Source organism: Monopterus albus, unplaced genomic scaffold (assembly GCF_001952655.1).
Source record: "Monopterus albus unplaced genomic scaffold, M_albus_1.0 scaffold206.1, whole genome shotgun sequence".
NCBI classification, from domain to species: domain Eukaryota; kingdom Metazoa; phylum Chordata; class Actinopteri; order Synbranchiformes; family Synbranchidae; genus Monopterus; species Monopterus albus.
This window is the reverse complement of record NW_018128086.1, coordinates 242,402-264,161: the sequence shown is the minus strand read 5'-3', so window position 1 is coordinate 264,161 and position 21,760 is coordinate 242,402. Positions and strand designations below refer to the sequence as shown.

General features: G+C 41.9%; 1 protein-coding gene across 4 annotated transcripts in view; it reads right to left on the bottom strand.

Moving 5' to 3' along the window:
* The window catches only part of pvrl2l (PVR cell adhesion molecule related 2 like), a 242,152-nt gene that overhangs the window by 121,239 nt on the left and 99,153 nt on the right, over positions 1–21,760 (bottom strand). For all 4 annotated transcript variants that reach the window (XM_020618476.1, XM_020618475.1, XM_020618477.1 and 1 more), the window contains 5 exons: positions 18,726–18,838; positions 15,456–15,699; positions 6,999–7,292; positions 3,514–3,631; positions 2,728–2,876 (listed from right to left, as the gene is read on the bottom strand). In XM_020618476.1, the coding sequence (XP_020474132.1) occupies positions 2,728–2,876; positions 3,514–3,631; positions 6,999–7,292; positions 15,456–15,699; positions 18,726–18,838 (918 nt within the window). The remainder of the gene's footprint in view (positions 1–2,727; positions 2,877–3,513; positions 3,632–6,998; positions 7,293–15,455; positions 15,700–18,725; positions 18,839–21,760) is intronic.

Here is a 21,760-nt window from a genome sequence, read left to right as displayed (position 1 = left end):
CCAGCCATCTGGAGTGCTGGGACTTTTCCTGGTAAGCTGTTAGAACTGTGCCATTGTAAAAGCAAAGGAATCTAAGCAGTCATGGGCTGTGGTTCTGATGGCTTCCCTTGGGGACTGAGCCGGTGGCCCAATTCATTTGGAGAGGGGCTCTCATTATGGGTCATGATCCATTTGCTTTCACTACAATTAGGAGTTTATTTAATGCAGTTTTAATGCATGTTTGCAGCGCTAAAACATATGGTCATGTCATCTTGTCAGGACTGAGTCTGGCATAGCGGCTAAGGCTTTAAAAATCTTTATTTTTATGGGGACACATACATTAAGATACAACAGTCATGGAATAAATTCAAACCAGCTAGAATTAATGTCCTCCTTTTGACTTAAATATAGAGTTCAAGGCTAATCCCAAGTACATATAAATAAATGGAATAGTAACCAACAGCTTTTTTCAACAATGGCCCCACAAAAATATTTTGAATCGTGTTTACTGGGTTTTGATAATCTCCTGGATTATTTGTCATTTCATTGTCTATCGCCCTTCACTGATGCCTGGTGTGAGGAAAGTTCTTTTATTTTGAAACGCACTGGTCACACAAAGCTAGGATTTGGCGGGCTGGTATTTTGTAAAATCATATTAATGCTGAGCATGATTTGCATTTAAAACACAAACTAAGGATGTCTACAATGACAAACGTGGCAGTGTGAATGTGCAAATGCAGGGTCACAGCTTTGATTCTGACAACAGTCCGAGTTATCCTTATCTGTTACGTTCTATCGAGTTGTCCCTGAGCAATACACCACGTCACCATTCATGGGAAGTCACTTTGGAAGAGGGTGGGAGCCAAAAAACCAATCAGCAGAAACATGCATTTCGGTCGGTTCATTCAGAAAATGTTCTGTAAGTGAACATGTTAAACTGAGAGATTAAGTCACTATGTTACAGTTTTACTGTGGTGGAACACCAACTGTGAAACACCAAGGGCACGAACACAGAAAACAGATAAATTACAAAGTCTGGGCTTCAATGCAGGTTATTATACCAATAAATATATACCATTTGTGTGTGTGCATGAGTCCTCAAAGTATGTGTGTGCTTTGTGAGTGATATGTGTGGGTTTTACATGTGTCTGTAAAGGATCTCAGCATGTTAAGCCTATGTGTTTGTGTGCTAGAATAGTAAAGAGTACCCTCCCTGATATTTTGAGTCAGTCACAATACTACGCTTCCAGCAAGAACAGTAGCAGATTAGCCATTTCTGAACCTCCCACACATCCCTCCCTACACACTGCCAAGCTACAAAGGTTCTTTGTCCTCGGAGTAGACAATTCAAATCTCCAGCGCCGATTTCCCACGGATTTTCTAAATGTAGATTTCTCTCTGTCTTTTGGCAAAAGGAGTTTTTGGTTTTGTTGTAAAGCTTAGCATGGTGATTATTCAGACTTATTCCTAAAAAAAAAAGAACTGTAGAATAAGCATGGAAAGCACTTGGTCCAGTCAAGCAGACAGTGTGGAGTGCAACACTGTGGGAACACACATGGGTTGATTAAAAAAAAAAAAAAAAAGACACTAACACATTTTGAGACTTGCCTGGTGATGTGCAGTAGGGCATTTCAACATGCAGACATGTTCCTGGGTCTGTGTGTGTGTTCGTACAACAGTACGGTATGTGTGTGTCAGATCGATGTGTGAAAGTGTCAGAGGCCAGAGCAAAAGAAAAACACCCGATTGTACACCGTGGCAACAGCAACCGAATCACCAGACTAGAAAAAGTCAAAAGTGAAGACCCAGGGGGGATTCAGAGATAAAAGAGGAAAGGAAATGTAAAAGAAGAATGAAGAGCACCTATGCTGAGGAGGTGTTAGTTCATGTAAAAAAACTGTGGGTGCAAAATAAAGAAAGGGTAGAAAAGAAAAACAAACCTGGGCAAACTGGCTCACACCAACCTGAACCCCTGGAGGGATTTAGAAACCCTTCAACAATCCCAACACCGTCATGTCCACCACGGGGCCAAACCAACCTAACAAGGGCCGTCTCTCAGACTCATAAACCGTTCCCATTTAATTTACGTCCAGCAGAGCTGCAGTCACAGCACGGTCGTATAGAGTCCAGTTTCAAGAGACTGCTTTCGATTTGAAGTTTGGAACATTTTGATTTGGCCCTTGTTCTGCAATTTGGCCCCGCTGTGGGGAAAGGTTCAATAAAAAGCTTCCGCTGTGCCTCACTGAAAGCTGACCCACGAGGAGGAAAACATGAAAAAACCCAATGTGAAGACAGAGAGACCAGCATCCCCGCAGCTCTCAGATCAGCCCTGATCCCAGCGTGCATGTGTGGGAGAGATTTGTATGTTTGTGTGTGTGCATGTGTGCAACTATATGTGCATGTTTGAGGGGGAACATGGGCTCTGTGTGTATGCAAATGTCTATTTGAGTGCATCTCACAACACTGTTCATGTGCACTTGTGACTGTGCACAACGTCATGTGTGGGGTAACATCAGATAAGTAGTGTGAATCACAGCATGCGTGTGTGTGTGTGTGTGTGTGTGTGTGCAGGTGGTGTTGGCATGCTGTCTAAGAAAACTGCCCCATCGTGTTTGATAGGCTGTTGTATTGTGTCACCTGTGTGTTGTCATCGTGCATCTCCACTGTCCTCTGTTGTGTGCATCTGTGCACATTTCCACACAGCAGGTACAGTGTGAGTGTGTGTTGTCTGAAGGTTGCTGGACTCACCGATGACGACGGTGGTGATCTGGTGGCTGCTAGCCCCATGCTTGTTCTTGACCTCACAGGTGAAGGTGGTGTTGACAGTGTCGTCCACTTTCCTCACCGTCAGCTTGTTGCCGTCCACCTCCACTGTGTCAGGCAAAGGACCAGACGCCCTAGAGAGATCAGAGAGGGAAGAGAATGAAAGAGGGATGGAGGGAAGGAATAAATGGGGTGAGGTGGTGAAGAGAAGATTGGGTGAGATGAAACATTGTTAGCAGGAGGTAATGGAAGGAGAGAAAAGGGAGACGGGAGAAACAAGGGATAGCAAGAAAAGGGGGAGGGAGAGAAATTGAAAAGAAAAGCAGTGAGAAGACCATAGGTATTGAGATATTGGATAAAATAAGGTGAAGAAAAAAATCAAATAGCCAAATCGATGAGAGAAAGGGAGAGGAAAATGAGAAAAGAAGAACCCGAGATGGATGGGAACAGACAGAAATGAAAACCAAAGAAAAGAGAGACTTTGGTATTCAAAGACAGCATTAACGTGAGAGAAATCACAGGCGTGAACAGCTGTCCCGTTCTCCTGCTCAATATTCATCAAGAAAACCAACACTACACAGCACGCCATCTGTCCATCAGGACAACATGTTGCTGTAAGAGCATTTGTGTCTATCAGAAAATCAAAAGAAATGATCATTAAAGAGGAATGCACATCTTCCTTATGAGTATAACAAACATCAGAGACTGTGCAACTCTCTTAGGGGGAGGTGAAGGTATCGACAGCACAGACGGTCAGGGTGTGATTCTTACATGGTCCAGGTGATTGTGGTGGGCGCAGGGTTGGCGTTGGCCAGACAGAGGAGCACAACGTCTGAACGGCCGACGTACCAGTTATTGTCATAGCCCTCTATGGATACAGAGGGGGGGTCTGAAAAGAAAGGCAGAAGACACAGTGATGTTACTGCATATTATGCCAAGAAAATGGAGGAGGATGACTAGTAATTAAATCCCATACAATTCTCAAATTGTTTTCAGTTGTATCCTTAAGTTAAACTGTAATTCCCTTAAATGTACAGTAGCTATTTCAATTTTGTTTCTGCGCCGTTTTGAACAGCAGAGGGATCGAAAGTAAATACCCCAATACCATGAGCAACTAAACAATTCCATTGTTGCTGAATTGAAACAAAATTGACCCAGACTCTAAAATGTATTAACCTAAGCAGAATGACTTTTCTCTGCAGTGTAATCTGTAGCATCCACTTGCCAGTGGCTGCAAACAAAGTGGATGTTTGTTAGTGAAAGGGCCCCTTCAGAGTCGTACTTGACTTGTTTCTTTCTTGTACTTTCAACTTTTCATACTTTTTTTTATTACACAGCTGATGTGAGGCACAAGCTAAAAAGATGTCTTAGCCTTCACATCAAAGTGGTACCAGTTCATTATACATACTTAAATGTGCCTAAGGAATGGCTGAGCATTCCTGTGGAAGCTCAGTATTCAACTTCAACTAAAACCGATTTTGTAGACACCACAACCAGGGACACTATTCTCTAACCCTGACTTATCATATCATGCACATATCAGACCGTAACACAATGCACCAATGAAACCTGTCCTCACCAAAGCAAAGAGCAGAGATTAACAGATATAACCTGGCCTGTATTTGCTCAGGTTATACAGTGGACTGGTAGGCAATCCCATCTGAGAGCCAGGCCCGCTCAGTTGATTAGCCTGCCTAAGAATAGCATTGACGCATATCGCCCTAAAGCCTTCCCACCATCATACTAACAAAAACACTTAAGTCAATTATAACTTCCTCCTTTTAGAAGTTTTGCGGTTGCTGGAAAATATTTAAGAAGCGTATTTAAGATGCAAGTACAGTTTGTGTTTGCTGCTAGGGAAATGTTATTTTTAGAGTCTAAATCAACCAACAGTCTCAGGGCCTGATTTAGTCACATGCAATCTGTATTGTTACATCAGGAGAGGCTATAAACAATTTAAAGAAACCCTTTTTCAAATTGTAATAAAGCAAAGAAACTTCTATTTCAACATCAGGCAAGGTTCATTATCTAGCAGATGCAAAAGCTAACAGCCAAAACAGTCAAATGCATTAAATGTTAAAAATAAACATACAGTATTTCTGGCCTTAACCCACTTTAATGAAATCCTTATTCATAACCTCGTATCTGAAGAAAGGTTGCATCACAATCAAATCCTCAGTGCAAGACAAAAGGAGCCTGATATGCCTCCATCTGTGGTTATGTGGGTATTTAGAGAAAAGATAAGTCAAAAATGTGGAACCTTTTTAACTTAAGCAGCTTGTCCCCCCAAAATCAAGGCCCCCTCATATACCAAGAAGGAATAAGTTTGTGTCACTCTCATAAGAGACTTAAAGTGAAGTCGAACCAAGGCAGCGTGAGTAGAACGTTAAAACAAGGACAGAACCTTGATGTTTTCATGTTCAAAATCTAAAGACAGAAAGAGACTGAAAAAAAGAGTGAGGACAGAGTGTGTCAAGGCAGCAGCAGTACAGGAGGGGAGGTGTGATGTGTGTGTGTGTGTGTGTGTGTGTCCTCCTAGAGAGCTCTGACCTATAAAAGCTGGCCTGAGCTGCACACAGCAGACAGGAGATACAACCCCACACAGTGAGGAGACACGGTGCAAGTGTGTGCTCCTTGTGAGGACATTTTGGTTGGTTGGTTCAAGTTAGAATAAGTTTTCAAAGTGCTGACTAAAGAAGGAGGGTCCTCATATGTATAGATGTACAAACATATTTGAGTTTTTCTTGCAGCAAACGCAGCGACAGCTTGAGAAGCGAGATCATTTAGCTCTGTGTTTACATTGGAGTTTGTATGGTTCATATAAGGCCCCCACACAAAAATACTGCACACACATAGATGCTACATTTTCCTAATAACCAGGAGAGATAATTTGGCAGCTTGATAGGCTGACATGATGCTGTGTATGAGAGAGTGTGTGTGGGGTCTTGTGTTCATCTAATTATAAGAATTTCTTATTTGAATTCCTTGTTATTGCACACTAAGGTCTGACAGGCAGTCTGTGTGTATATTGCATACATTTGTGCGCATGTGTGCGTTCCGTCTAGAAATTGCTGATTATTAAAAGAGGCTGAACAAAGACAATCTGTTCCATCTTTGTAGTGAGTGGCAGCGAGGCCACACAGTGGAGACGATGCTGTCAGCAAGCCTAAGTCTCTGTGAAACCACGCTGAACCTGTGTAATATTTTAATCCTGTGTAAATTAGAATGGAAATTAATGGATTAAATGAAAGCAATGTGTGCGTGGATTTGTGTGTAAACATCTGAATTCTTGATTTTCTATAGTTCTGAGGGAATAAAGTCCTGGAAGTATAAAATAATAAAGATTTTGCTGAAACATTTTGTGCCCCTCATCAAGTACAGTTCTAAAAGCTTCCATTTAGGATTAAGATCGGTTGTTACCACAGTCATCTGTTTTGTCTGTCCTTCAACAGAAGGCTGGATGGATGCACTTGTAATTTATGCAGGAAAAAAAAAACAACTAAGGAGAAGCAGTGGTGAGGATGCTGCTGCACTATTAATGCTGTGTACACCGCCCTGCAGCTTATCAGCAAGGGATTACTACAGTAATAATCAAATGTAGATGGAATATCATAAGCGTTTAAGTCCTTGCTCCATTGCAAATTCACAACAAAGTTGATTGCATGATAACCTTACGCCATATTAAATTAAATGCAAGTATAGTACACAAACTTTATCCTCCTTTTTTATGTACATTCACAGTCTGTCTGTGCAGCCGGACCAGGTATAATAGAAAGACTGGTTTTATTTGTATTCTAGCGCCACATTAATTTGCTTATGAATGAAAAACCCAAGATGCATTTTCATATGTTACAGCGAATAGACCAGATGCTGTTTTTGTAATTTCAATTATTACAAAAGTGACTTTGAAGGTGGAGTGCAGAGAAAGTGCTGCACACTAACATTAAGTATCATCTTGTCGCCTCACAGCTTGGATATAAATGTGGACTCTTTACACTTGGCGGCCTGTGTAATGTCTATAGATTAGTGGTAGAGGTTCTGCAGGTGGCTGCCAAAGTAAAGGCCTAAAGGCTCTGGCACTGATCTGCGTCTGAAGATATTGGCAGGGAGCACTTTTGGAACCAGCCAAGCTATTTTTATTCTTAGTTGGAGCCCAGATACACGACAGTGAGAAAGTGTCCTCTGGGGCGATGCATCTTTTTATGGCCTTACTGTGTGAAAAGAAATAAGTGTGTGTGTGCACATGTGTTCCTTACACTCCACAGAGAGCTTGACGGGGTATACCCACGGCCGGTCCTGTGTCCTCTGGTCAATCATGCAGGTCACCTCTCTGCCATTATCCGCCGGTGTGGGAACCAGGCGATACTCGCTGCGAACCGTCACCGTTCCATCTGGGCCATTTGTGGTGCTCATTGAGTGGTTTCCTCCAAACGGCGGCAGCCATTTAATGGTGGCTGCTGGTTTGCCCTCCACTGCCTCACACTGGGCTACCACCACTGACTTGGTGCCGGCCTGGACGGTCACTACTGTGGCCGAGTTCTTAGGCTTGGCTGAAAGGAGACAAAAAGGAAGACAAGGGCAGAGAAGGAGACAGAGAAAGAGGTGAGAGGGCAGAGATGATAGGACACAACAGGTGAGGGGTAGAACAGAGAGACAAGAAGAAAGAAAAATGGCACAAGAGCGATAAAGATGAAAAATAAAGGGTAGTCAAAGGAAGAGACATCAAACATGAAACAGAGGAGGAGAGGAGGGAGAGAGCAGAGGAGGAGGTTCAATCAGTCTGTTGTGCATATACACCGTGGCATCCTACAGCGACTGTAATGAAACTCAGAGGAGGGGGACGCCCTCCGTGTGACCGCAGGACACTCAGCATCACAAAGACAAAAAGTACAAACGGGTCCTTAAAGAGCCTTTCACTACCTAAATTTAGATGTGATGGATTAAAATGTTGAAATCAAGACATTTTTAGAAGCCTTTTCATCATTTAAAGGCTGCCTGAATGATCTAATCTCAAACAACTCATGTCACTGGCTTACTGATAATGCAGTGCTTGTGGGAGCCAGACATTTTTGCAGGTAATCCTTCAAGTAAAGTGAAACAAATGTGGCTTTCACATTACGGCAGTGAAATGCAAAATACCGCTCCCACTTAAACTGGACTCGTTCAGTAGGGTGGCAATGTTCCATCAAAACGTCCTTCCTTATACTGAAAAAGCCAACCTCTGACAATCTACCACAAATTTATAAATGTCATGTACCCATTCTTTCCATGCATCATCCTGCACTTTAGGAAGCAGTTAAGTCAGTCTGCTCTCTCAGTCGGTTGTGTGCTGTTATATACAAAGACAGCAATGGACATAGTGAAATGGAAGAATTTTACTTGTCAAGAAAAAGTCAGGCAATTATTGAAAACATTTTCTCTTTTGTTGCCAACTTGCCTGTTGGTTTATTGAAGCTACTGTGAGTGGACAAACTGGTTTGTCTGTGTGAATTTCTTTCCACTGAACAAGTCAAGAAAGAAACCTCTGTGCTTTCATTCTAAGGGCCTGACAAGTTTCCATTAATCTTTAAAGTTGATTTAAAATGTTCTCCACTCAAATGTATTTATAATAATAAGAAAAATATACTAGCAACCAAAGAAACAAACCAGCAATATCAATAGCCCTTTCAGTAGTATTAAATGCTTCCTTTAGGACCTTAAAACACTGAAATGGCTTAATTGTATCCATCCATTTGCTTTGTTGATCAATACCATGTCATTGTGAGACTGATAACCTTCAGGGGAACAAAGAGCTACACAGTACAAACTGGTGGAAGTGATCATAGCTCATTAGCTGTGTTGTACCATCCACTTTTATTTACTCTTTTCTGTCAGAGTGTAAATTAGTCCACATAAGAAGAATGTTTACTCAGTTAAACAGCCAATTACAGAGAAACTGGAAAGAAGCCAGAAGGGCGATGATGACTGACTAAATGTTCCCGCTAGGTTAACGTTAGCAGCTCCTCGCCATCTAAAGTGGTAGTCAAACATCACCGAGCTTTTAAAACAACATATTTGTTGTGTTGTGCAGCAAAGCTGCCTGTTGCTGGGCAGTTCTACACTTTTCCCTTCATGTAGTGGTAGGTTTATCAATCTTATGTAATTGTTGTCAAGGTCGAAATCCATTGTGTCTGCTTTAGTGGACAACTGGACTTTTTTCTGATTATCATTATTAGCATTTCATTATGTGGAATTACAGCCCTATGTTATGGACATGACAGTGTCAGCTATGTTACTTGGACTGACAGCATTACAAAGCCTTTAGAAGTCCTATATATTGTCCAACAGAGGAGGTGAAACTGATAAACAGAGATCTGATCTGGGAAAATCTGATCCTGATATGTTTCGTGACACTACATCCAGTTGAGTCTGCTGCTACTCCTCACATCGTCTGAGGCTGAGTACTGAGTAATTAGAAGCCAAGCGGGAAGCCGTGCTAACAAGAGCTGTATAAACAGTGTACATGCCCCCACGCCCTCAGTGGTATCAACAGGCTGAATGCCTGAGACTGACAGGCTGACAGGGAAAATGCATTTCAGTAATGTTTCAACACCGTTAACTGCATGAGCCGAGTTTGGTTTATGAAACCGAGCACTTGGAAAGTCAACAGGGTGACTGCGTTTCTGTAGAAGTCATTTTTTATCACATGCTTTCAATTCAACTACTTAAATAACATTTTACAAAGTTTCTGGCTGACAATTGTGGTTTTTATAACAGAAATGTTGCAGTTAAACTGTTCAAAACCCACTCAGTTTATTTTAGAATACAGAGATCTGACTAGCTGGCCACAATGGGCCATTTGCCGGCCGTCTTCAGAGACATTTGTTGCGACCCTGTCCCTGTAGCTAGTGGAGATTCTCAGGACTCCTCAGATGCTTGCCCCAACTTAAACCTGGGACTTCTCTAAGACAGTCTTTCTTTTCACCCTGGCAGCAGCTACAGCACAAGGCCTGGGACTGGATAATTGCCAGTTTGAATCCTAAGCAAGGCTGAAATATCTGCCAAGCGCAGAGATTTGTAACCGAGTGTGAAGTCGGCTGTTGCTCTGTTAAGGTGCTATTCACACAGGACAGCTGACATCTGTCATAGTCAGGGTTTGTTCTGAAAGCAGCCAGGCACCCAGAAGGCAAATTAGAGACTCAGATAGAGGACGGCGGCTGTAAGTCTTGGTATTTGGTCAAGCAAAGGTGCAGCTGTTGAGTGACATTTGACTTGCTGCTAATGTCATCCATCAACAGGTTTAGTTGTGTTTTAAATTTATCTTTAGCAGGTTTTATAGATGAAAAACGAGGGCCAGAAGCTTGGCCACTGTACATGTGGCTAGTGTCTGAAAACCCTGATGTGTCCTTTAGAGCCATAAAGTGTTGTTGCCTCATACTCAAAATCAATCGGTTCAAATGTAGCATGGAAACAAATTAAATCTTCCGTATTATCTACATCAGCTACAATATGTCAACAGTGTTCAGTCGAGTTTTTAACCGTCACCACAGTGTCTGGTATCTGGCTGCAGACATATTAGCAGAGCTGTCTGGTGGCGCATAAAGTTTCCTCCTCCTCCTCTTCCTCCTCCCTACACATGAATTAATTCACTCTTGCACCTGATAAAGGCAGCCAAGTCATTTCTTTTAACTTTCAATTTTCTTGTTGCATATATTAGCCAAAAATCAATATAGGCTTCTTGATCTTGTTAAATTTTTTGGAATTTGTGTCTCACCAGCTGTACAGGTTTGTAAACATCTTCTCTCAGCTTGACACATACTGCTGCTGAATACTTCCAGACATTGTGGGGAAAACATCTGTTTGGCTCTTTACGTCTCCCCAAGTGTTAACAATACATGAATATTCAAGGAACACAGGAACAGCGTATACTGCAATTATTGTGTGTGTTGTTTTGACAACTCGTTATTGGCTGCTAGAAAGCCTGACAAATGTATTAATCTAAAGTTTGAGACCAATTTAGCTGATTTAACCTTGCGAGCACTCGCTGCATTAAGTGCCTAAAATGTAAAACAATAAATAAATAAATGCAAGAAAGAAATAACTTATGCAAAGACTAGAAGCTGGAAACATGTTTCAAGACACTGTGGTGCAGCAGTGAACAGCGAGTTGACTGAGTTGGTGCTCCTATCTGAGGGCAAATGCACCCTCAAATGCATTTTCTTTTAATTTTACCTTCCTCTGTTTGTCAGCAGCAACTCAACAGTAGAAAGAACATTTGGTATTGTAGTTCATCTGCTGACAAATGGCTCAGAATGGTTCTAGTCTTGTTTTGTTTAGGTGACCTTTTCCTGCTCCTTAACTGAAGGTGTCAATAAAAATCAAGGTATTTCTACTTCATTAACACGTGGTTTTGGAAACACACCACTAAATATACTGAGTAAGTGTTATAGCTGTGGTGTGTCATCAGTACTGGAACCTAAAATGACACCAAGGCACCAAGCCAGAGGCATTGCTCTATAATTTTTGCTTAAGCTTTATTTATTCAGGGAGGGTTTGCTTCGCATGATTTCTTCAGAGCAAGAGACCGTTTCTCACTCTTACAAACTTTTTCACCTGGGAGCTGCCCGGTATGACCTCATTCTTACTGCCGTTGGCCACTGAGCAGGCAACTGGAGCTACTGGGATTGCAATGCTTTACTAAAGAATGGCTGAACAGCAGATGTTGAGGAACAGAGGGCACTTAATCCAGTGCTCACTGGCTGTAATTAACGAATCACCTGCATGAATAAAAGATAAAATAGACTTGAGTTTTAGTCATGCAAAATTTCTCACATCCAGAACTGCCCCATGGGTAGAAAAAGTCAGATTCTTAACACAATAAATCTTTAGTATATGGAACACAGCAAGTGGTATACTGGCAGCCAATGTGTTCGCAAGCAAGAGCCCAGCAGGACTGGCAAATTTAACAGTCATTTGTGAAACATGATGCTGCCACCTTTTGCAATCTGTGTGTAGGCAGATTGCCTTGGTGAAACAGAAACAGAGCCCACAGTAACCTGTCCCAATTGTACACTAACATTATTCTAATACTAACAGTAGTACACTAAGTAATAACACAACCATCTCTTCCAACTCTGTGCACAAAGACTCAAGTCATTTTGTATTAATACTGGCATTTACCAAATATGTTGCACAATAATTGTACATACTGCAATAATATTTTTGCACACTGAGCATAATACATGCTTAAAAAAGAAAGAATGTGCAACTGAGAAGTGGCCTGTGTCTAAACAGCATTTTAATGCAGTGGCCAGATTGCTAGTCTGTGGTTTATTGACTCCCTCTTGCCTTTTTCATTGGGTTTCAATAATGTTAGTTTGCCAGAAAATAGCGCTTTAGCTCCACCCACTAAGGTCGACTCCACCGCTGAGTCATTTCTGGCTGAGAGAACTGTTTGCAGAAGCTTCACAGCAATCTGTCACTTATTCACTCTGTTGGACTGTGCTGCATGGACTCCAGCCAGTAATCCTCCAGTCTGCACTCCACTCCTCTAACCTTTGACTCACACCATTTCCCTCTTCAAATTCAAAACAATGAGGACATTTTTTCACTCTGTGGGCCTAAAAATGCTTATAACCTGCCAACGATCTACTGGACCCTTGCTCAGCTGTACATCTGTCCTACTGCCTACCTTATATCCAATAAGATGCAATATAACTGGCCACCATCCACGCTGTATGGCCCCCATCCAATACAATATGATACCATTCACTGACAAGTGAGTGATGTTTTTTTATTCACACAATAATAATTGGCAATAAGACTGGCTGCCGGTGGCACCGCTTCCAATAAGTTGTAACATGATTGGCCGTCAGGATTACGCATTCATACTTAAATAAGTTTTGATATGATTGGGGTGCTGCTGGGTCTGCATCCAATAAGATGTAATATGATTGGCTGCCAGCAGTTGTGGATTCAATAGGATCTAATGTGATTGGTTCATATGGATTCCACCTCCAATAAAGTACAACGTGAATGTCTTCCAGCGACTTTGAAACAGTTACTTCACCAAGTGCATTTACATGCACCAGGATCTGTCCCAGAGAGCTTGGCACTGCTGCATCTTCAGACAACAGGCGAGCGGGTGAGCGAGCTTCTGAGCAGGTATTTCCCAAAGTGCCTCTGCTTTGCGCCAGCAGCAGTTTAGGAGGCTTAGCACGCATCCATCTGCAGGCCCGCCAGAAGATCTATTCAGGTTTTCTCTGCGAAACAGCCAAGTTCTGCATCTCCTGTGTGTTCTCTTCTCTGTGACAGAAGTTTCCAGAGTGGATTTTGTATTGTTGTGTGAATGCTTACTCAGAAAACCTACTGGGCAAAATATTACTGGTCCAGCTGGGAGAACACATTAAAGGAATTGTAAAGCACTACTTTTCTTGAACCAAGCTGGCTGCAGCAACTGGGGCTGCTCTAATGACTTTATTTTAATTACTGCCTTCTTATTGTACAGCATCTCCACAGTGACTTACAGGAGAGTCTCTGTGTATTGTTCTCATGCAATAGATAAGGAATCCCTAGACCTACATTTGAGCCAGCAAGAATTAACTACAGTGTCACTGCTCTGATAAGCATGCTTTGAATTCTTTCAGAAGTCCAGCTTCTTTCAATTCTTTCTCCAATTGTGCTTGGACCAAATACATTAAATATTCTGAAATTGGACAAAATTTGTGGAAGAAAAAGAAAGAAAGCGGTCCAAACACCCATTATCTCACCCTAATGAACAAATTCCATGCTAAAAAAATAAGACAAAGCACCATACAGATTATATTGAACTACAAAAAATAAATTCTAGATGCATTGTTTCACTTCAGACCATGTCTCTGCTCCCACCAGTTTGACAGGAGCTCTGTATGTATGAGCTCCTTATCGTCAAAGCACTGATGCTACAGGCCATATACTGAAAGCACAACACTCCCATGTAACAATCAAGGGAACTGTTATTATTCACATTTGAGCATGAAGCCTCCTCTGTGCTGTTATCTATGAGAGAAAGACACTAGGCATCTGATTCCTTTGTAAGCAGAGTGCAAACGAGAGGACATGTGGGTGGATGAATAACACCAGCTGTCTCCGATTACAAACAGGATGCATTCCCCTGCTAACGGCAACTAAACATCTAGTCACTTTCAAAAATCAAGACGCTAAGGTAACTTTAAGCAGCTCTCCAGAGCTCACATTCTGCTCTCTACCTGCCAGGTTTTTTGCAGTGATGCAGCTGATGAGCAGGAACTGTGCAGAAAGTAAAAGCTAACAGGTGTAGAGGATATTATAATGACATATACTGCAAAGTCTGACACTGTGGGTCTCCCTCAGATAAAATCAGGACACTCTGCCAACATCTATGACACGACCCCCGGCCAACATTTTAAACGGTTTGAGCTTTTGATGGGGCACATCTGAGCCTTATTACTGTCAAAAACATTGATATATTGTTAGTGAGGGAGTTAGTGAGTCTGCTACCTCAGCCCTGCATTTCATCTGTATTTAATTGCACTTTGGCAAATCAGTACCATGAAAAATATTTCAAATTAGCTCTTAGCTGTTCTGGTTTGCATTGTACCCATGGATGTGGAGATGACCATCACTGGATTACTCGGCCTCAAGTTATAACTAGGATCTTTTTCTACGAGTTGAGTAAATTGATGGGCGTTAGGTTTCAGTAGACACTAGACATGATGACATCTTAAAAAAGTGCAAGTAGCTCTAAATCTAAAAGTGTGTGTATAATAGATGTAAAGTCTTAGTAAATCAGTCACAACTAAACTGAAGCACAACTCCTGAGAGAAAAATGTCAAGTGACTGACACTATCGAGTACATTTACATGCACAAGAAAAATGTGAATACAGGGCTATGACAAGACAATGTCAACTGCCTTCATCTGACGATCACAGTAAGGGGCTCTCAGCAGGTAAATCATTCAGCCATTTGGCTAAAACAAAACGCTGCTGTAATTAAACTGAAATTACACTGATATGTTTGAGTGTGTCAAGACGATTACAGCAGAAGTCGATCCTGATGATGCGATTGTGTACAACATGTGTAGAGCATCTGTTGAACTCTGTTCACGCTGAACTGCTCACTGGGAAAATTCAACGCACAATGCAATGTTGTGCAAGTAAGTCAATAAAAGTAACACAAGCAAGTATCATTCAACTACATAATCACCATCAACAGGCTAAATATTCTAATACTGCTATATTCATGCTGCCTTGTAAAGTAAAATCCATCAACATCAAGTGCAAAACAAGCTCTAAAAGGAGGAGGTCTGGAATTAAAACTTCCAGTTTATCAGACTACATGCTGATCACACCTACAAGGCTGATACTTAACATGTAGTGCCATGTCTGCATCAGAATACTCCTCTTACTTCTACTTCCCTGTTTTTCATTACACATCTAACCAGTATATTCCCTGAGAACACCTGCCAAATGCTGTAGACTGTGTTTTCTAAGATTCCAAATCCGATGGGAATTTCTTTTATAGAAAGCAGTTATAAGCAGATGGCTGGGGAGACGCTTGTCAAGGCTGATGCAGTAGAACAGATTTGGAAAGTACCTTTCAAGCATGGCTCTCTTTTGCAGGAAAGTGGAAACACTGTTGACCCCCTGGTGGTCTGACCCTTAACATGTGAAGGTTTATGCAAGCTTAGGTAGAAATGTGACATCTCTGTACCCACCAAGCATCGTGAGGGTGGTCGTCCCTTGTTCATTTCCAGAAGGATAGGTGGCATACTCGCAGGTATAGCGGCCGGCATCTGACATTCTTAGGTTAGAAATCTTAATGGACGGGTTCTCCAGACTGTTGTGGAGGAAGACAACTCGGTCTTTGAAAGCCAAGTTGGGGAAACTCTGTCCGTAGATTGGGTGGTATACAGCGATGTTGTCCCTTTGGCCATCGACAGGTTCCCATATCCAAGACACCTGGGAAGAACAGACCACTGATTACTGTTTGCACAATCTGTTTTTCTTTTCAAAGCAGGATTTCACTACAATACTAAAGTTTGAGCTGTGTTATAGTGACTGTAATTTCACGCACAATTTTATCCTGCATTTGTAAACATTTAGGCTGACACTGTTTAAACATATGCCGACGTTATTACCAGCTCCTGTTTGTGACATATCCCTGGATGTACAGCCAAATCAAAGCAGATTACTGCTACTGAAGAAAACTTAAAGTGTGACCATTCTTAGGTATCTTCTTCTGATTTCTCAACAGCTTTATGGACAGTTATTCACAACAGACAGTGACATCCTTGGAAAGTACAAGATTCAGATTTGCTCCAGTTATGAGTCCAATAAGAAAAAATACTGTATGGCATTTGCCAGCTGTCCCTGGTAGGCTAGTGGTTAAGGCACAGTGCTCTTGCTGCTGTGGCCCGGGTTCGAGTCAGGGTTGTGTCAGGAAGGGCACCTGGCGTAAAACACGTGCCAAATATCAACATGTGAGTCGTCAGTGTGACGATTTGCTGTGGCGACCACTAAACGGGAAAAAGCCGAAAGTGGCTTTCTTACTGTATGGTATTTGCCACTAATCCCAGCCAGCGGGCACTGATGGTTTTCAGTTTTGTTTTTTTGAGTTGTGTGTGTGTGTGCTGCAGATCCAAGCGCTGACCACGCTGGTAGGTGGCCAAATCAGCAGCTGAGCTACAATAATTTCACATTGTTTTTCAAAATCACCCGGTCCCTTTCACCTCACATTTAAAAACACAAGCCATGTAATAAACTCCAAAATAAAAGTGACAAATTATGCTTGCAGGGACACTGCAGCAGGAGTATACTGTATATACAGCACATTCACAGTCCATAGTTTGACATTTCTGTGAAAATGTATTGAAATCTGTGTTGTTCTATTTTCTTTGAAACCTGAAATAATGTCACTTATAGCATATAATTCTCAGGCTCAATTAAAGGTGCTCGAGTACGGAACCAAGAATCTATTACAAGATTAAATTAAAGGTCTCTTAGACTTGCAAAACTCTCTGAATGACTCACTGCCATTTTAAAGAACACAATTTGAAAGAGAATGATATTACAGCCCTTTCTTCATAAAACGTCTGATATGTGAAAGAAACTGATATTGAAGTTATGACTGAATGGGAGTACAAGGCAGAAAACTGTGCATCAAATTGATTTTCTTTTATTTACATTGACAGTGTCAAATTCAAACTGCTGGCCAAAGTGACAGTCCAAGAACAAGGGGGAATAAAATTCATCGATACACATTTAAAAAACAACTGTTCAATTTGTGACATCTAGAAGAAAGGAAGGAAGCCGAGGGGGTCAAGGTTGCAAAGAGGAAGATGGATTGTAACCCCAGTGTCAGAACAAATTAGTGGACGCCACTCCCTCGTTAGCTGCAGATTGCAGGGAACATATTAGTGGGCAATTTAGCCCATCTGCGATTCCACTTTTATATGTGAACAAATTGACTATTGATTCTATCCACAACTCAGAGGGAGACGGATCAGACCAGGATCAAATTGGACTAGCAAGCTCATAGTATTTTGCTTTAGTCTACTTGGTCTGTGATGGTGATTGGGTTGTGTTGGTTTTCATTTGGAGCTTGATAAAATAAACTGGCTTTCAAATAGTCAGAAGGTTTCTGTGTTGCGTGTGCTCACCCCTCTCCATCTGGTAAGATCAAGTTAAAATGAAATGAACTGGCAATGACAGGGATGAAACACTGTTTTTTGTTTGTTTTTTTTAAAAGCTGTATCAAATCATTCACAATAAATACTGCTCAAAGATTTTCATCACATACAATATTTCCAAGGTAATGCCCCACAAGATATTGCCCTCTGAGGACACACTGTGTCATTTTAACAGTCGGGCAGAGTAACACACTGCCTCCACATTTTGGGTAATTTATGTGTTTACTATCTTGCTGGGAGTTAGATGACGGTCTGACGCCTGTGTGCTGAATAGGCATGGTGGTGCAGGATCTGTTCAGCTCATCTTCAAACCAAGGCTGGAAGCAGGCGGAAACGGATACAGTTAGCATATTATAGCATACAACATGTTAAATACAGGGTGGTGAGGTGGTTAGCACTGTCACCTCACAGCAAGAAGGTTCCGGGTTCGAGCCCAGGCCAACCTGGGGCCTTTCTGTGTGGCGTTTGCATGTTCTTACTGTGCCTGCGTGGGTTCTCTCCGGGTACGCTGGCCTCCTCCCAAGGTCCAAAGACATGCAACTTAGGTTGATTGCTGACTTTGAATTGCGTATAGGTGTGAGTGTGCGTCTACATGTCAGCCCTGTGATAGACAGGTGACCTGTGTAGGGTGGACAGCTGGGACAGGCCCCGTTCCTTAGATCCAAAATAAATAAACTTTTCTCTATCTCAAATTTCATCCAGTAACAAAAAGAAAGCATCTTTTTTGTGGACTGTTAACTTTGATGTGTGTTTTTAGCACATCTAATGTAGTATCTAATAATCCTTAGGTTAGTGTTGCATGACACATTTTGTGAATATACTGGAAGCTGTTAAAATGACATTTATACTTCTTGGTCTCATTTTAATGTGCAGAACATCAGCAGCCTGTGTCTGTATTCAACATATTGCAAGTTTGGAATTTCTCTGATTTTCTTGCCTCACTCCTTAACTTGTATAGATTCTTTACCATCTCACTTCTTTGAAGTTAGTTCTCCTAAAAAAGATCATTTTTGGCTAATAAACTCTTCCTGGAAGAAACTGTGCATTAGTCTTACTACACCAGACTCTATGAAGCCATAATCAGTGGATGAATAGTTAAAGTGGGTATGTGTAATAATTCAGAATAAGTACAGAAGGAAGAAGATCATGGGGGTTGAACTGACCTTTACAACCTCCAAATGAACCAGACAGATTTACCCTGTTGGACATAACTACCTTGTCAAGCTTGCCTTGACATTTTGAGCTTCTGTGCTTCTAGGCCCACTAAAAACGCAACACTCCCTTTTATCTGCCAACCTGTGTGAGCTTGGTTTTGCCTCCTCCATCGATGAATTCACAGTGGAGATCAACAGACTCTGTGGGATATGCCTCCAGCTTGTCATCGACTCGCACTTTCTGAGCTCCAATATCTGGAGGAAGACGAGAAGGAGACAAAGGGAAGAGAGATTATGCAATCATCCACAAAACACATGTTTTTGAATAATTAAAAGTGTTTATTTGAAATGCACCAAAACAGGAACTTGAATAAACAGAGAAGGATGGAGTATTAGAAGCATTTCATCATGAATCTGCTGGTGTTATTTAAATGAATTTGCAGTTATTGAGGTTTTCCCTCCCACTTGTTTTGTTTTTGTCAGATGGGCGGACCGACCTCCTTAATGTGCTCTATTTAAAGGAAGGTTATAGAGAAGCTTGATTGAAATGGAGAGACAATGAGGGGGAATTAAGGAGGAGCTGAGAGAAAAACCAGAGATAAGTTCATTAAAGAGAAAGAAAAACTTCTGGATCATGAGCCCTTGATAACAAGCCTCAGGCAGAGTCTTAGCCAGCTTTCCCCAGATAGGCCCTCCTCATTACAGTAAAGCTCATCAACCATGAGGCATCGCTAGGGGGCGAGACTCTGGGAGCAGGACAGCAGCTCGGGCACCGCTACTTAAATCTGTTTGAAGGCAGCTGTAACGCTTTTTTAAAGTGTGAAAATCAGAGCACAGGCTGCCTGAAAACAAGCTGGGAGAGCAGCCCTGTCCATTCAAACCTAAACACAGATGAAAGGAGGAAGGTCAGAGCCAAGCAGTGTGTCCACACTCTGCACTACCTGCCGGCCTGCAGGCTGCTCCTGAGCTTAAATTGGGCAAGTGGTGGGAGTTTTAGTGTTCTTCTCTTATTCTGCAATCAACTGACTCAACTGTGTGTAGTACTATGAGCCCAAATCACAAGTTGAAAGACTTCTTGTGAACTTATGATTTGGGCTCATACTTCTACACACAGCTTCCACTAAACCTGAGCCTGACAAAGGAAACTGTTGTAGTAAGAAAATGCATTTGAGGTAGAAGTTTCAACTAGTTTGCATGTGAAAAGCAGAAGAAAACCATGATGGAGGACACATAAAAGCACTTCTCAGTAATGTCAGGTTTTCAACTGCATATGGGCTTTGTCTTGTTGCGTTCCACCTTGTCAAACATTTGTTCATTAAAAGCACTTCAGCAGCTGACGTGCAGCCCCTGCCTCTCAGCAACGGCTCCTTTTATTTGGTTGGTTGTCAGCATCTCTCAACCACCAAGACAGATGCAGTTATTAAAGAGATGTATATAACCAACAAATTACAGCTGGTGCATTAAACTTCATGAAATTAATGAACTTTAATGAGCCTGTAATCCTTGTAATCATGACTGAGAAAAAGAGAAAATGGCTCAAATAGAATAAGAAAAAGGAGAAAGGACCAGAGAGAGCAAAAGAGAAAACTGATAATCCTTTGTTAATGAAATCTAGTCCAAGTCCAGCAGCTCAATCTGTGTGGCAGCTTCAATCATACGAGGCTTCATGTGACATTTTTAGTCTTTGTTCATGACCTGCAATCAAGTCATTTTGACACGATGAGCCTCATCAGAAAAATTTGTGATGCTCACTCCAACGTTCTCCCTCTGCCTGTCCTGCTCCTGTACCTGCTCTGTCTGGCACTCGTGCAGTGATCCGACCCCTGGGATCAAACCCCACCAAGGTCCTTTCTCCTCCACCTCCCACCCCCCCTGGCCAGTCACTCTCCTCACAAGAAAGGGGGATAAGCACTCACTAGCCACTAGTTAGCTCCGGGTGGTTCCACTGAAAAAGCCTCTTAGTGTGTGAGGGATTGATTAGGACAATATGTTACATGCCCCAGCATGGAGGTGAATAGGTTGGCTGGGACTTAACCTGCAAATTAGCTGTAAAACACAGTCACATTAACAAAGAATGCTCAGTGTGTGTGCTGCACAGGCAGCACGCTTGTTCAGTGTACGTGTGCAGGAATGAATTGTGTATGCTTAACTGTGTGTGTGTGTGTGTGTCTCTGAGCATCTGTGATTATTGTGCATCTGAGTGCATGCATGCATAAATCAGAGCATCTCATTGCAGTCCAAGTGTCTGAGACTGACTCAGCCATTGAACCACAGTCTGTACCCTGAGGGAGACAATGGACTGTCAAACCAATTATCCATTCCCACCGCAGGACACACACACACGTATGTACACATACTCAAAACGCATAAATGCAAACTACTGATGGTTAGACAAGTGTGTCTATGGCCTGAACAAAAAAGAATAGCAGCAATTTACTGAAAGCTCATCTCCGTCTTCGTTATATGCTTTTGCTTCTCTTATGCACAAACACACTGATTCATTTCCCTTAATTACACATATCAACACAATTATTCACTATTCAAAAGAAAGCTGAAATGCACAAACACACAGTCTCACTAAGGCAATGACTCAGACTTCCTGGTTATTGTGTGTGGTCAGTGAAGTCTCCACTGACGCAGGCGAAAATAATGAAAACAAATGCACAAAAACTAGAAGAGAGGTTGAAGGGGAAAAAGCAGGTGGTTAGACTAAAGACTTAAATACTAAAAGAGAAAAATTCAGGAAGTGTATGAAGAGAACTGGAGACAAATTGAAATGCAACAGAATTAAAGTAACAAAGAAACTTAGGAAGAGGATTTATAAAAGTAAAGTGAATAAATGAATGACTAAAGCAGAGAGAGTGAAGGCGATGGAGCTGGAGGGGGAGACCGGAGAAGGGGATAAAGACGGATGACAAACCAGAGAGCAGAGAAGAAGAACAGGAGGGAGTGGAGGGAGCCTGACTCCAAACGTCCCTCGGAGACCGAGTCGACTGTCTCAAAGAGACGAGATGAGCGACAATGAAAGTTTTCCTTCGTACAGTTCATACATATTGTTATAGGCACAGCAGTTCTTTCTTGTAGCTTCAATTCAGAAACCTGAGAACTAAAATTCCATCATGAGGAAAATTGTCACCTAGATTTTTGCACTGCCTGTCACCCCATTAAAAAAACTTC